Source organism: Pseudoliparis swirei, chromosome 18 (genome assembly GCF_029220125.1).
Source record: "Pseudoliparis swirei isolate HS2019 ecotype Mariana Trench chromosome 18, NWPU_hadal_v1, whole genome shotgun sequence".
Taxonomy (NCBI): domain Eukaryota; kingdom Metazoa; phylum Chordata; class Actinopteri; order Perciformes; family Liparidae; genus Pseudoliparis; species Pseudoliparis swirei.
Window position 1 is genome coordinate 23,814,400 of NC_079405.1, and position 12,625 is coordinate 23,827,024.

General features: G+C 42.6%; 1 protein-coding gene across 2 annotated transcripts in view; it reads right to left on the bottom strand.

Moving 5' to 3' along the window:
* Positions 1-12,625, bottom strand: part of LOC130208461 (contactin-4) — a 46,423-nt gene that overhangs the window by 16,911 nt on the left and 16,887 nt on the right. For both annotated transcript variants that reach the window (XM_056437613.1, XM_056437611.1), the window contains exons 9-15: positions 12,409-12,538; positions 11,922-12,072; positions 6,849-6,976; positions 6,038-6,210; positions 4,707-4,824; positions 2,903-3,061; positions 584-733 (exon numbers count right to left, since the gene is read on the bottom strand). In XM_056437613.1, the coding sequence (XP_056293588.1) occupies positions 584-733; positions 2,903-3,061; positions 4,707-4,824; positions 6,038-6,210; positions 6,849-6,976; positions 11,922-12,072; positions 12,409-12,538 (1,009 nt within the window). The remainder of the gene's footprint in view (positions 1-583; positions 734-2,902; positions 3,062-4,706; positions 4,825-6,037; positions 6,211-6,848; positions 6,977-11,921; positions 12,073-12,408; positions 12,539-12,625) is intronic.

Consider the following 12,625-nt stretch of genomic DNA (forward strand, 5'->3'; position numbering starts at 1 on the left):
CACCCCGCGTACGGTGACGGTATGAGTCAGGCGCCGTGTGTCGAGCCCCATGTGTGAGGCACGGCGGGATTCAACCAGCGGGATGGAAATTACTAACCAGCTCAGAATAGACACGTCATGCCGCCGACGCCCTCCGTGTCAATAGGTCACTTTCTTTTCCTTTTTTTCTCTCTCTCTCAATTAATAATTTTTTCTGAGTTCTGACATACAAGAGTGATACAAGTGTGGATGCTTGAATGCTTTAAAAAGTGTAAACTCAATTTCCACTTGCCTCTTCAGACTTCACGTTTTTTATAGTTCTTAATGTATATGTTGTCTAAATGTTCTCTGTTAGCTGTTTTGCACTTTATTACTTTATAACTATTATCATTACTACGATACACGTTATGTTGGCACAAATGGAAGAAGTGACAATAGAGATGACTTTGACTTTGACTTTTGCATGCGACTGTGTAATCAAAGCATTGGCACGAAAAAACGATCGGCACTTCACATGGAGCACCGTAGGTAACGGATAAATCACATTCTCCAAGTGGGGCTGATTAATTTGTTACGAAAGGAGACAACAAATTGAAAAGGATACCTGCTGCTGCGGTTCGAATCGGTTTTGATGGCGTGCCGGGCTCTCCCACGCCAACGCCGTTGATTGCCACCACCCTGAATTCGTAATCCACCCAGGGGTTTAAATCTTTCACTGTTGCATGCATCATCTGTCCAGGCACAGAATCAGGAACTAGGATTAAAGAATTTAGAATTGAGATGTGTTTCTTGTTTTTCTTCTTCTTTAAAAAAAAATAAAGGCACATTTCACATTTTGGCTCCAACAAATATAAAAAAACTAAAAACATTTCACAAACCAGGGAAAAAGATCAAAATTAAATGTTTATATTGTATTCCCGTTACAGCACGTTAAGTACACCTTATGCAATACACACACACACACACACAATCAAGTAATACACAGATGTAATAAGCCATCAGAGGGGATGTGACATAACCGTCATCCTGCAATCGGCTTGTAATGTTTCAGATTGTCGCCTCACACATGAAACAGTAACGTTAAATAAACAGGCGTCGAGGTTACGGAAGCATGAAGTAACATTAGAGCGGAGGAAGAAAAAAACACCAACAAGTTTTTCCGCTTAAACTTGTCATTACCAAGTTAAAGTTGATTGCGCAAAGTAATGGCTGTGGAATAATGACGCCATCTGCGTTTTAGGATGGCTGCCCGTAAGCCTCGCAGCCACCGCGCCGCTCCGTCTGCCTCCCGTTACGACCTCCCGGGATAATGAACTTCACGGCACAAAGTGTGCGCGTAAAAAAGTATTGAGCGGCCGGAGCGGATGGCACTTTTGTTTGCGTCGGAGGTGATACCGACGGAGTCATTCCTAGTGTAATGGCGCTATCTTGTTCATAAAGTTGCGATAAAAATGTTCTATCTGTGGAAGCCCGATATGGTTCAATATCGACGGAGGGGAAGGTGGCGATACATTTTTCTTTATTTAAACAATGTTAAAACAAAAGTGAGCCTCGTACGGAGAGCTCCAGGACATGAGAGGCTTCCACATCGACGTTCTTACGACTAGATTAGTAACTAACAAAACCGTCACACTTATTAAAACCACTCCGTCTTTTATAGGCGCACTGTGTGGTTGGTCCACAACAATAATGACGCTCGGAAACACTGTGGGGGGGGGGAAGACTTTTTTATTGCCACTTTAATGATTATTTCTGACAAATAGCCTGGTAAGTAGAATGAAGTGTAAGGATAATGAAGAGAAGGCCGAATGTCTCTTTATATTCTCCACTTTATATAACCAATCGTTTACGACCTCTATCACAGACGAAGAAAAGGACATAAAGGCCAATGAAAGGCTGTTTGAATAAACCGTAATACGGCCTTCTAACGACATTTCACATGTTAACAGTCGAGATTAGGATTGAATACTTTGTTCGTCCCCCCTGTGACATCACAATCACTGTTTCATAATAACACAAGTTGAAGAATGCCTTTGTGACATTTCTAGACAACTTCATATTATTATTTTCTTAAAGGTAGAGCTGTTGCAGAGGATTACACAAGTTAAGTTGTAATACTTGATTGTGTCTGTAACTCATTGATTTTCCCGCGACCTGTTTCTTACCTGCATACAAAGCTGTTAAAATAAGAGCTTTACATATAAATTGGTCAATTACCGTGTCGCAGCAGATATTTATATATATACATATACAAATATATATATATATGTATATATATATATATTTATATCTGTCATCAGATGCAATACTGATGCCCAAACTATGTTTGCTAAATTGTAGTATCTCCATAACATAACTTGAGAGCACCAGCAGGTGGATCAATTGTATAATGTCCCAATGAGTTCATAACTTGATCACAATTCTTTAAAGAACAAGTGAAGATTAGCTGACGTGTCAAAAGATTACTACTGGGATTGACATTGGCATTCATCAGGCAGACGGGACCTAACAGAAGCTTATATTTGTTTGCATTATGGGAGATTTAGGAGTAACCAGAGTTTTGGGAACTTGTCTGCTGCATAGACTGATTATTCTTTTCCAAAATCCGTCTCTTTTTGAGTCCCTCAACATCATCAAACTGCAATGCCAAATCGCTGGAGTTCCTCTATAAGGGATGCAAAATGTTGGCTTATGTTACGTGTTTGTGTAAAACTGGTGTGCTGCTATCAGATTTTCAGAACTCCAATATCGGGGGGTTTTAACAAGCCACATGTTAGATTCTGTTTCCTGAGTGAACTTCAGAATGATGAGAGAGTTTAACAATGGGACCCGTATTGTCCCCTGTGGCCACAGACTCACATATTCCAGTGTAAATGCTCAGTGTTTGACTTTCATGCATTGAAAACAACAAAGCAGCTGTTACCTGTCCTCACAGTCTGCCAGCCGATAGAGATGGGGGTCCTGGCCTGGACCATGTACATGGTAACAGGACTATGGTTGTCAGGTCCGGAGCCCCAGGACAGCTGCACGGCGGTGTCAGTGATGTCGCTCACCGACAGGCCCTCTGGGGCACCAGGGGGTCCTGCAACAGCCCAGAAACGATGACACACACCTGCGTCAGCCTCTCTGCACCAAACAGCAGCCGAAAGGGAAGTCGCCTCAGAAGTAATTCATAACTCATCTACAACCTTCGGAGTGAGGCTGTGTGGGGGTATAATGGGTTCTATTGGGAGAGCCAGTCTAATCAATACGCTGAATATTGCAGTTCACCATCGACTGTATAAGTTTACTCTATTCAGATCTATAAAAAAAAAATCGGGAATCGGGGAGTCTCGTCAAGTGAGAGGGACTCTTTCTCTTGTGTGTTCTCCTTGTCCAAACTTACTAACCGTGATGAGAGAAATCATTATTTCGTGATTACTTTGGAGAGACGGTTAATGACCAGGGATTCTCTCGAAAACCAGGCAGAATTTTAATTGAGATCTGATTGAAATTAGGGGAAAGCACAAGCATGGGATCAAACAAACAGGGCTGGCGGATTTTCCCGCCAAGCCCTCAAATCTGCAAAGAGCAGCCCCCGAGCCCTCGGCGGGACTACCTGCTGCTGGAAGGAGATCACTGGGTATCAACGACTCTTGGTTTCAGATTACGCTCACGATCCACGTGTTAAATCCGTAGCCGTCTCCGACTTTGGCTGCCGACTCTTGATCTCACGCTTGGCCAATCTGAACCTCCCAGACAATAGTGTTATCCCCAACCCCCCCGCATCTCCATTTGGCTATCCAATTCAGTCATGGGTGACTGGCTGTGACCGGCACAGCGGTTTACATAAAAAAAAAAAGGGGATCATGTCAATCGAGTGACTGGCGGAGAAAAAGAGAATTAGATATTATATATATGTATTACATGAACTCTTTGGAGCATGCTGTATTGTGCTGTGCCCTCATGAATGAAGGCATCAGCTGTCTTCACACACCAGACCTCTCACTTTCAGGATTTGTCTGTTGCGATATCAATACCAGCCGTTTGAATCCCAGTTCCCAATGCACGGCCGACCCATTGCAGACGCACTGGGCACAGAATGGAAAAAAATTCACACGACACCAAAGCAACTGACGAGCAGAGCGCAAACGCACTTCAGAACACCACGGATGAGAAGAAATGGCGGGAGAATTTTATTTTGAAAAGACGCGGTGCGTGTCATGTGTGGAAACAGACAAAAAGGTGACTCTTTCGGGGTATCAGGATCACTTCACACGAAGTGCCGAACTATAAAGAAAATCTAAAGTTACGTGGGTCCTCTGAACCTCCCGATATGCGTGTGTCAAGCTATAACATAGCCACGTTATAACATCAAACATGTCCTCCACAGCATGTATGGAGTTGAAAACTTGAGACGGAAGTGTTTTCACTCTTGCATGAAGCCGTTCTCTGATCCGGATAACCCCGGAGCTTTCAGATTAACTCACCTTTAACTTGATGATCATAGAGCCCATGGCGTTAAAAAAGCTCACGGTCGTCGATCAGAAAGCCTTTTGAAAGCCATTTTTCCTCCCAACCCCTCAAAACTGACATCATGGTGCTGCTGCTCTCATCTGACGGCAGTGAGACGCGTGCATCACAATGTTAAGAAAAACACACGCTCTCCAACAAAGGAGAAAAGAAAAAAAAGAGAAATTGAAAACCTCCATAGAGTACTACAAAATGACAAGCAAGAAGAGGTGTACCTCTGACAATTAAGTCTGCTGCTGCTGAGACGGTGTCAACTTCGGTGTGCACCATACACACGTACTTCCCAGAATGCTTCAGCTGAATGTTCCTCACCATCAGGTCACCTGCAAATCCCTGATGACAAAGACACATTGGTATAAAAGTCTTGCAGCGGAAAGAAAAACAGCAAAAAGTTGCAATGTCAGAGTAAAAACGAAAAGGAGAAGTATGAAAAATCCTCGAGAGTACAATTTCTTTCTCCGTCATATACAGTAAATCCTCCACAGGAGAATCTTTGGAGGCAAAAAAACAAAAATTACAGGGTAGCAGGAACAATTACTCCAGCTTTACATTGAAAGGGAAGCCGGACCAAAAGGACTTGTTTCAAACAGCTGTTGTTGGCTGTTTGTTGTGTTTATTCTTGACTATTCCAGCTCAGATGAATGGCTGGGATAAGAGAGTTTCTTTTAGCATTGCACTGCTGCACCCACCCCCACACACACACGTTTCTCCACAGACAGACATGAGAGTGGTATCTGTTCATCTCTCAGTTCTTCAATGAGCTCAGAGATGAACTTGAACATGCATCTCGTGTTTGCTCAATCCATACACAAACTGTTATGTGAAAACAACAGTTTGTCTGTTTCTTTTATTTATTATAAATAGTCACTTCCTGCCGTAGCCTATCCTAGCGGATAGCTGTGGGGTAAACTTGCAATAACACTGCAAACATGTGCGTTATGTGGGCTTTCTCTGGGAGTAATTTGACTTGCAACACCCTATAAAACCAGAAATTACCTGTTTAAGTGTGCTTTAGAGGCCTCGCTTGGATCTCTATGATGCACATCGTACTCTATAGTATTCTAAAAACCCAGAAAGGCTGCAACTTGAGGAGCACATCACAACTTGAGTTTTATAAAAACAAACGAAAAGAGTCAACAAGTTTTGTTTGTCAAGTGACTTGTTTACTTACGTATCAACAGTTCTATAGTTATTTCAACCCAATCGACGACCTTTTTCTGGACCTAACTACGTAGATTTTTTTGCCTACATCGAACTAAAGACGGAGATATATTTTGAAAGGAGTGTACACACGTAACAAGGAAAACGTACCAGTTCCTCTTCATGATAAATCATTTGGAGCATATGAGGATACACCATTAAATGCATATATTTTCAATCCAGGTTTTGATGAATAATTAGACGGTTGAGAAACCGTCGCGGAAAAAAAGAGTATCTTCATCATCAGCCCCAGCATTTAAAACAATCATATAAGTAAAATATGTGGTTCTGGTTGTCCTGGCTTAAGAATCCATGAAGAACATGACTTCAGCCGTGTATTACATACCCCTCCAATCATCTCCAAGTGCTCCTGCCTGCTGAAATCAATGGCTTTCCCATTGAAGAACCACTTGAAGATGGGAATGAGGGACGCATCACTGGAAACCTCGCATGGCAGCACGACGCTCTGTCCCACGGTGCCGTCCAGATTCAAGGGCGGGACCAGGATCTTGGTCGGCTCTAGGGCATCATGGGAAGAAAAATTGAGAATTAATCGTGGCAGCATGTAGAATGCTGTACATCTATAAAAATCCCAGCAAAAAAACAAAAAAAACGCAATAAAGCCTAATTTGCCCAGTCCGACAGATTCTGCTCTATCAGTGTAATTAAGTGACCTCAAATAACTTCACGTCGGAAGCGAACGCCTCTCATAACTCAGTTATGAATAATTAAGACACACTGCAATCACAATGTCAACGAGAGAGGGGGAAAAGAAAAATAACTTCCACTCTATGATCATCATTATTTAAAAACCCAAATCTGAAAGTGCTTCAGCATTGCTTTTTTAAATTAAATGTTAGTGTCAAAATATTCCTCACTCACAGCTACAGATGCCAGCGGTTTCTCTCCCCCACACACACACTCTGCTACATGCACAATAACTCACAGCTGACAAAACCACGGATGACTTATACGTCTGTCAAAGCGGCGGGAAGATAACATGGCTATATATTGCATTATCAATTTCATGCTTGAGCTAGTATTTATTTATTTTTGTACCCCCCCGAAACAGAAGTTTCCTAAAAAGGGTACAGTAGTGAAAGTGTGCAGAGAAAAGAAACCCCAAAAAACGACAACAACAACAACAAATGACAAACCTTTCACCAGCAGTGTCCCGGAGCTGCTGGATGTCCCGAAATGGTTTCTGGCCAAACACGTGTACCTGCCTCCGTCCGACGTGGAGATGTTGGTGATGCGTAGCGTCCCGTCCTCCACGATAGTCATTCTGGGGGGCGAGGATCACAACTTAAAACAGCTCAGTTCTCAATCCGTTGGCTGTTAATTGAATGAAAAGTGATGATAAGCATCAAATAAGAAAACTGCTTCCTGGCCAGAGATATGGTGTCATTTCTCGAGCCATTTCAACATTTTTATTTCATTTTTTTTAACAAAGGCTTCAGAATCTATTCCAAAAGTGTATTTGCACGCCTCAGAAGATAACAATTATCTTAGCTGAAGCAGAACAGATTTGCTGTAGGTCAGCACAGTATTGACAGCGCAGCAGCTTAAATGCACATATTAATTGGATACACAGCGGGCCACCAGGGCCGGGCAGCGCGGCGATAGGAGGAGGAAGAGGATGAAGAAAAGGGGGAGAGAGAAAGATAGAGGGAGATTTAGAACAGGATCTTCACCTGCAGCCTTATCGCTCCGCAACACGTGGTGATAGTATCAACATGCTGCAAAGCTATTTCTGAATAGTAATACTTTAATCGCATGGAGATATATAGAAGCATCTCACTTGTTAAAAAAAAAAGAAATAAAACATGTCCAGCTGGTGTCGTGGGAGGAATAAAGTGGGAGTGCTGATGAGAGTGCTTGACAAAAACAAATGTAATCATACAATTGTGAAAGGAGCGTTGACCCCATTGTGGTCTGGTTATAGCAGCGCGTGTTTATGAACCACTTTTCCATTTTTTGGTTGCAATGTTCTCCTGTGAAAAAAATGCAGCCAATTAAATCAGATTTTTTTTAAGTGTAAAAATATATTTTTAAAACTAAATGAAAGTCATGTTAACAACTTAACCTCTGTATTGTTAAAAGAGGACATATCAAGGGAAACTCGGATGCTCTAAACCCGTTCACATACAAGACTAACACACAGACCGTGACATGAAGGCTCATTAGAATACCCAGATTAATAAAGTTCTCTCTTATCTTATTGGAGTATCTCAATCCTCGGCTTAAGAGTTATCTTTGCAAAGGTGCACCATATATTTCTCATAAGCTTTTGGGGAGAGGGCTGGGATCTAAAAGAGACAGACGCCAAACCGGAGCGTTTCAGAGAGTGAATACAGGTATAAATAAATAGAAGAAATTATGCGTATTTTTACAACATTAGAGTGTGCATAAACCTGAACATTAGCACAGTATGTTTCCTTTAATGCAAAACATATTTGTTTCTCATACTCTCTGATAGAAAGAGCCTTGTCCTTTACTGTCCTGTATTTGACTGATCTTCAATTATATTATATCAATATAAAAATAAAATATAAATAAGAAGGATAAGAAGTTAATTTTCTTCCACGCAACAACTTTTACCAATAAGTAGGGGGGCAGCCTGTGTCTAGCCTGAGAGGCGACACCGAGGGCCCAAAAATGGCTTGTGCCAATAGGCTCATTGCTTTTAGTGCGCAATAAAAATAAAAATTAACTCCGATACGTGTGGATCCACATTTGAAATCAACAGCTCAGACAACAAGATGCTGTTCAGAGACACTCTGCTCACAAAATCAATCCGAAACAATCAAAGTGAGGGCGGTACGACGGGACTTTAGAAACTAAGTGAAAACATTTCACATTCCAGCCTATAACGCTCATTTTTAGACGTAAACATATTCATAAACGAGGCCGATAATGCGCTCCTGTTGTGACCTTTTTGGATCGAGTAAATCAAAGAGGAACGCTGCGAGCGGCCAGCGCCTGAAAATCAAACAGTTTTACACTGGCTCTGCATTGGAATAAATATGTATTCACTGGAGGCCGCGCTGAGACCCAGAGAGCATGTCTGACACGGGGTGCTTTACGCTGATTTATTGACAAAAATATCAAACACTGAGTGATGGAGGCGCGCTGAGAACATGACCCGAGGGGGCAATGAGCTGGGAAACAAATAGAAAACGAGAAGGAACTATCTGCTTCGTGGACAATCTCGCTTTCTGTTGTACTTTTTGTTTTACTTTTGGTCCAAGAAAAAAATTATAATAAAGGAAATGGCAAGAGACAAAGCTGTACGCTTTGCACTTCATTTATGCATAACCAGCATGCAAATTAAAACCCACCAAATTAGAGTCAGCATGTGTCACCGTGTTACACGAGTACATTTAGCCTCTCTCTCTCATTGATTGATTGTCTGTCATAAAACACTGCACCGACGTTGCCGGTGTGATCTGAAATTGTGACGTGTAATTGGAAATCCCTCGCTGGGTACATTCGATGGTGGTTTTCAGAACAGAGGGTTTTAGCCGAGTGCAGGTAATCATAATGAACTGTGTAAAAGCCCTTTTTTTTAATGTCCGGTCAACGGCAATATGAAGTGAGAAGTGTTTGTTTTGGGTTATTGCATGTTCCAGATTCACTCACACATAAGCATCGGAAAGAATGAGCTTGAACTGCATTTAAAAAAGAAATGATGATGACGGCTCATTTTGCTCAGGACTTCTGCCAGCACATTTCAAAGGGCTACTCAGCTCTTATCTTCCTGTATTCACATAGGACTCTGATGTTGATGAATTTCCACCAAAGACTCATCAGAAGTATTTCCACCAACAACAAAAAAACGGACTTCAGTGAGTTAAGCTGCACTCTGGATAAAACTGGCAAAGACTTTCCTTTTTGCTCCTTTTGAAACTGAAAAGTTTGGAGTAGAAACGTCCTACTGGACTCAATTTGGAGATACAACATGTTTGATTGCCAAAAGACTCGTACTATCAGGCCCGCTGTGTTCAGCTAAGTGTATGACCTTTGTACTGAATGTACCCGAGAGTTCTTACAAGAACACTTGGGTCTGTGGATGAAGTGGCCATCCAACAGGAGGGAAGTCCCATTGGAGTATTCAACTCGAATGCTGATTTTTCTTTTTATCAGAGCAGCGAAAGCTTTGGACTTTTTGTAAAATGTGGGGCCACATACTAATGTTTGTATAACCTTTGGTAAAGCTATTCACTTCGGCAGCTATTCAGCGTGGCTGCATTGAGGAGGTGGGCGGGAAGGCATGGGGTGTATAAGGCCCCAAGCAGCTTGGCTCCTCCCACTATACGCATCAGTGGAGTTAGCGATAACGAGGGCAAATAGAAAAGAGAATTGACCCTTTGTAATGACGCTCGTCTTTCTCTCACGACACGCGTGCAGCTGACATTGTTAATAGCGGCAGATTTTCCATTAAAACTGTATCTTTAAAATGAAAACTGGATGAAAATGACATTTTTTAATAGAACACTTCATCCTCTGTCGTTAGCTGGTTAAGTCCGACCACATTTCATCAATGGTATCCAGCTGACTCATTAAAAAAAAGAGGCTCCTCGGAAATGGTCCTAAATATGAACATAATTTCTACTGACATGATAACACAAGCTGAAGATCCATGGAGAGGACATTAATGGAAATAAAGAAACAGGAGTGTTCTCTTGTTGCAGCTGTGAAGCTAGTTGGTCCTATTATTGCTAAGTACGATCTTGTTTGGCTGCTTCGAGTACACACGTGTTTTTTCCCGTCATGCTCACAGATGTCTGAAGCGACCCGCTTGAGAATTAATGGGTATGACTTTCACGTGCACATTTCACACGTGTACAGCCTAGTCCTATAAATACACATGCTGACCGCCGCTGCTCAACATAAGCATTCTCGGAAAAATTATTTCATTTATCTGCACGCATATGATGCTTTCTATTTTCAATTCAATTCAATTCAGTTTATTTTATATAGACCAAAATCACAAATTACAAATTTGCATCAGAGGGCTTTACAATCTATACACATACAACGTCCCTGACCTTTGACCTCACATCAGATCAGGAAAAACTCTCAATTAATAGAAAAAAACCTACGCGGGGAAAAAAAAGGGAATAAACCTCCAGGAGAGCAACAGAGGATCTCTCTCCAGGATGGACAGAAGCAATAGATGTCACGTGTACAGAATGAAGCATTACGGAGTTACATAAACACATTCAATGACAGAAGTTCTGACTCGAGTTGGTTTTCATTTTGAGTTGTCGGAAAAAAATGGAATTTCTTTCTTCGGCTGACAATACTTGACAAGAACTTATCAACTCAAGAAACTTAAGACGGGGTGAAACTTGTGTTCAACCTATATGAAAGAAAGAAGAAATCACTTCCCAGCGAGGCTCTCGGAGAAATGATTGCAGCCATTAAGTTAATTGCACCGTTTGAAACCTGGCTTTCTGATGGCGATTTACATACGAGACGCGTTTTTAAACTGTGCGTCTGATGAAGTGCGGGCGTACCGGACCATGTTTCAGAAAAGGGAACCACCGGGATGTGGACCATCCTTCGCGTGTGAGCGTCTCTAAGACCCCCCCCCCCCCCCCCCCACACACACACTCTTCCACCGCAAACATTACACAAAAGCAGCTCCCCTGCTGTGCTCACAACTCCGTCAGGCTCTTATCTGTTGCGCACAATAAACTATTTTTCTTTGAGCTCGTGTAGGCGCCGACTCGGACCTTTAATTCGTGACACAGTGCGTGTGTCCTCCTGTCGTGTCGCCCGGGGTGAAGTTTTGCTCAATGAGTTCTTTTTGTTCGTTTTTTCCTTTCTCTTTTTTTTTTTCACATAGAGCATTCATCCCCCTTACAAGGTCTCCAGCACGTTGACTACCTTCAAGAGCTCTGAAGCTGTAGGACACTTTGAAGTTAAAAAAAAAAAAAAAAGCGAGAAAAGAAATTGCACTTATCTTGTAGTAGCTCATGGCCTCATTCTTACATATACATTATTTTATTTTAATATCAGAAAAGCAACATTTTTCAATGTGAGGAATAAAGTGTCTCTTTCTTGGATCAAACAAAGCTGTGTTTTGCAATGGTGCTAATACTCCCACCCCCCTCCGAGTCCCCTTGAGCAGACGCATAATAAATAGAAATAGAAATGAAAGTGACCACGTCAGCTAACCCCAATAACACACGCCACGAGGCGCACACAATAAACACCCATACCTCTGGCTGTCCTTCAGGAGTTCGCCGCCTCTCCACCAGGAGACGGTGGCCCTGGGAGAGGCGTGGGGGCGGCACTCCAAGACCACCTCGCCCCCCCTCCGGATCACGGTGGCCTTCTTCACGGGCCGCCGGCTGAAGTCTGGCGGTGAGGCTGAGGAGCAAACAAAATTTTAAAAAACGCATTAAGGGACATTTGTTTTTCTACTTTGCGGCGGCGGGCGCAGCAGAAGTGTCAAGTGCATCACGAGCAATTATGGAATTGTACTTCGACGCCACGCTGGGTTATTGTATGAGAGAATTATGGAAATATAAGAGGGGAGAGAGGGGGCTACGGCTCAGCGTGGAGCTGACTCTGCCTCCTATCATTTATTTATTTCAGATAGGAAGCGTTTTCATTCCACTGACAACACGCTGCACATGCAGCGTATCTCTGCTTTGCCTCTGGTTCAATCCGTTGTGAATAATATACGGCGAGCAAACTGCTTACCTACGACTTTGAGCTCGGCGCTGGCGTACACGGCTCCGTGTTCGCTCTCCGCCACGCACTGATACATCCCAGAGTCCAACACGCTGATCCTGGATATGGTCAGTCTGCCCGCTTCCACGTGGATACGGCCCTGCAAATCAGGCCAGCTGATCAATGTTTGACGGCAATGATTTATGATGATTTATGTCCATTTTCTTTTTTTCTCTTCTCTTTTTGC